The sequence below is a fragment of the Manacus vitellinus genome, unplaced genomic scaffold (genome assembly GCF_001715985.3).
Source record: "Manacus vitellinus isolate BGI_N305 unplaced genomic scaffold, ASM171598v3 scaffold_19_pilon, whole genome shotgun sequence".
In the NCBI taxonomy this organism is placed as follows: Eukaryota; Metazoa; Chordata; class Aves; order Passeriformes; family Pipridae; genus Manacus; species Manacus vitellinus.
The window spans coordinates 1303558-1305376 of NW_021939395.1; the positions used below are offsets into that span (position 1 = coordinate 1303558).

General features: G+C 51.8%; 2 protein-coding genes across 2 annotated transcripts in view; both read right to left on the reverse strand.

Moving 5' to 3' along the window:
* PDZD11 (PDZ domain containing 11) overlaps nucleotides 1-419 on the reverse strand; it is an 11063-nt gene extending 10644 nt beyond the window's left edge. The window contains exons 1-2 of the mRNA XM_029959170.1: nucleotides 415-419; nucleotides 328-335 (exon numbers count right to left, since the gene is read on the reverse strand). Coding sequence (XP_029815030.1) covers nucleotides 328-335; nucleotides 415-419 — 13 coding nt within the window. The remainder of the gene's footprint in view (nucleotides 1-327; nucleotides 336-414) is intronic.
* Nucleotides 249-1819, reverse strand: part of KIF4A (kinesin family member 4A) — a 17096-nt gene continuing 15525 nt past the window's right edge. The window contains exons 28-29 of the mRNA XM_029959171.1: nucleotides 1562-1684; nucleotides 249-995 (exon numbers count right to left, since the gene is read on the reverse strand). Coding sequence (XP_029815031.1) covers nucleotides 810-995; nucleotides 1562-1684 — 309 coding nt within the window. The 3' untranslated portion in view covers nucleotides 249-809. The remainder of the gene's footprint in view (nucleotides 996-1561; nucleotides 1685-1819) is intronic.

Genomic DNA, 1819 nt, shown 5'->3' on the forward strand with positions numbered 1-1819 from the left:
AATTACCTTTATCACTTTTACTTCATGCTGAGACTAAAAAATTAGGGCTGAGGGCAAGGAGTGGAAAGGAAAGCAGCAGGACTTTGTTTGGGCAGTTGGGTGTTTAGTTTAAGGTAAGACAGAAGAGCTGAGCTGGTCCCAGGGGCAGTACAGCAACTGCTGCAAGTGTTTGCAGACCAGTTTTAAGTCCAGAGAGCCCAGACTGGGGAGTGGTTGGTGCAAACAATAATCATCAAATTCAGAGCCAGTTTTTAAACTAATTTCTTTATTGAAACTAAAACCCAGAGTTAAAATTCCTAAATTACTCACAGAGGACAAGTTTCTAACTTGACTGACTAAGGACAGACCAGTGCTCAAAGGGGCCAGAAACCCTGAGCAGCTGCTGGTTTAAGACTACAGCCAGTGTGTCCTCACTCCATGGATCTCCCAGGGCAGCTGGAACAGTTCCTCAGGCTCCCTGGGAAGAGACAGGACCCGATCTCCAGTGCAAAGGCTGAGTTGTGTCAAGATTCTGGATTAAAGTGTACCTAGTGTTCACAGCTCAGGAGGAGGGAAGGAGCCAAGAATAACAACCTGGTAAATCACCTCCACTCCCTACAGGAATTCCAGAGGAAAGTTTGTCCCCCTCCCTCCAGGCCCCACACACAAATATTTACAGACACAACTACAACCCCCAGTGTCTGACTCCCTGGCTGAGGGCAGGAGCCATCAGGCACAAGGCACCCGGCTCCTGCTGCAGCAGGAGAGCCCAGCTCCTTCAAGAGTCACCAGGAATGTGGCCTAAAGGGTCAGGACAGCTCTGGGGCAGGTCACTGAAACTCCTCCTTGATAGGGGTGCAGCCTGAGAAGAAGCTGATGTTGCTGCTCAGCATCCTCTTCTTCCTCTTGACAAAGGGGATCTGGTTCTCCTGGGCCTCCTCGTCCCTGAAGAGCAAGGAGGAAGGAGAGCTGGGCATCTTCTGGAGCCCTTCCTGGGCTGTGATGTCCTGCAGGACCTGTTGGGAGAGCAAGGCAGAAACCTTGGATTGGTTCCTGCTGGAGCAGCCAGCGAGCTCAGCCCAGAGCACAGAGGCAGCACAGACAGGGGCTGCCAGGCCAACCTCAAGAGTTGCTTCATTTTTTCACTTAAGTCAAGAAAAAGATAAATTTTTTAACAAAAGACCAAGACTGAGCAGGAAGAGACAACAGTTGGAATAGTGAGAGCCCACAGGATAAGGGAATTTATTTAGCTGAGGCAAAATGAGATGAGCCAAGTCAGAGAACACAGTAAGCTTAAAACCAGTAAGTCTGAACGTGGACAGAGATGATTTTATCCTACGAGCTCCTCAGTTCCCATCTCTCCTGGCTGGAAGGTGCAGCAGGAAAGCAGGGCAAGCCTGTGTGGCAACATTTTAGTGTGAAAACAAGAATTCAGCACCCTCAGAACTCCAACACGAGCTGCCTTGTCAGCCGGAGGCTGCACAGGGTTTTCCAGCTGCAGCTTTTCCCCTTGGATAATTTCCCTCTACATCCCTCACTGGCCCCATTCAGAACCTCAGCTCTCCCCCAGACCCTGGAATACCTTTGTGGTTGGAGTGACACACAGGGGCTGGAAGAAACTCTCTCCTGCTTTCACCATCGTGGGGTCTTCCAGCTTCAAGGAGCCCTCCGAGTCCCTCTGGGGGTCCTCGCACGTCGTGGCCTCCTGAGGGGCAGCACAGAGTGAGCACTGGGATCACATCCAGCCCTTCCTCCCCCCCAGCCAGGGCTCCCTAAGCCTCCTGCCCTCCAGGTGTGAGCATTCCATAGTCCAGGATGCTGCCTGCCGGTCAGGCTTCAT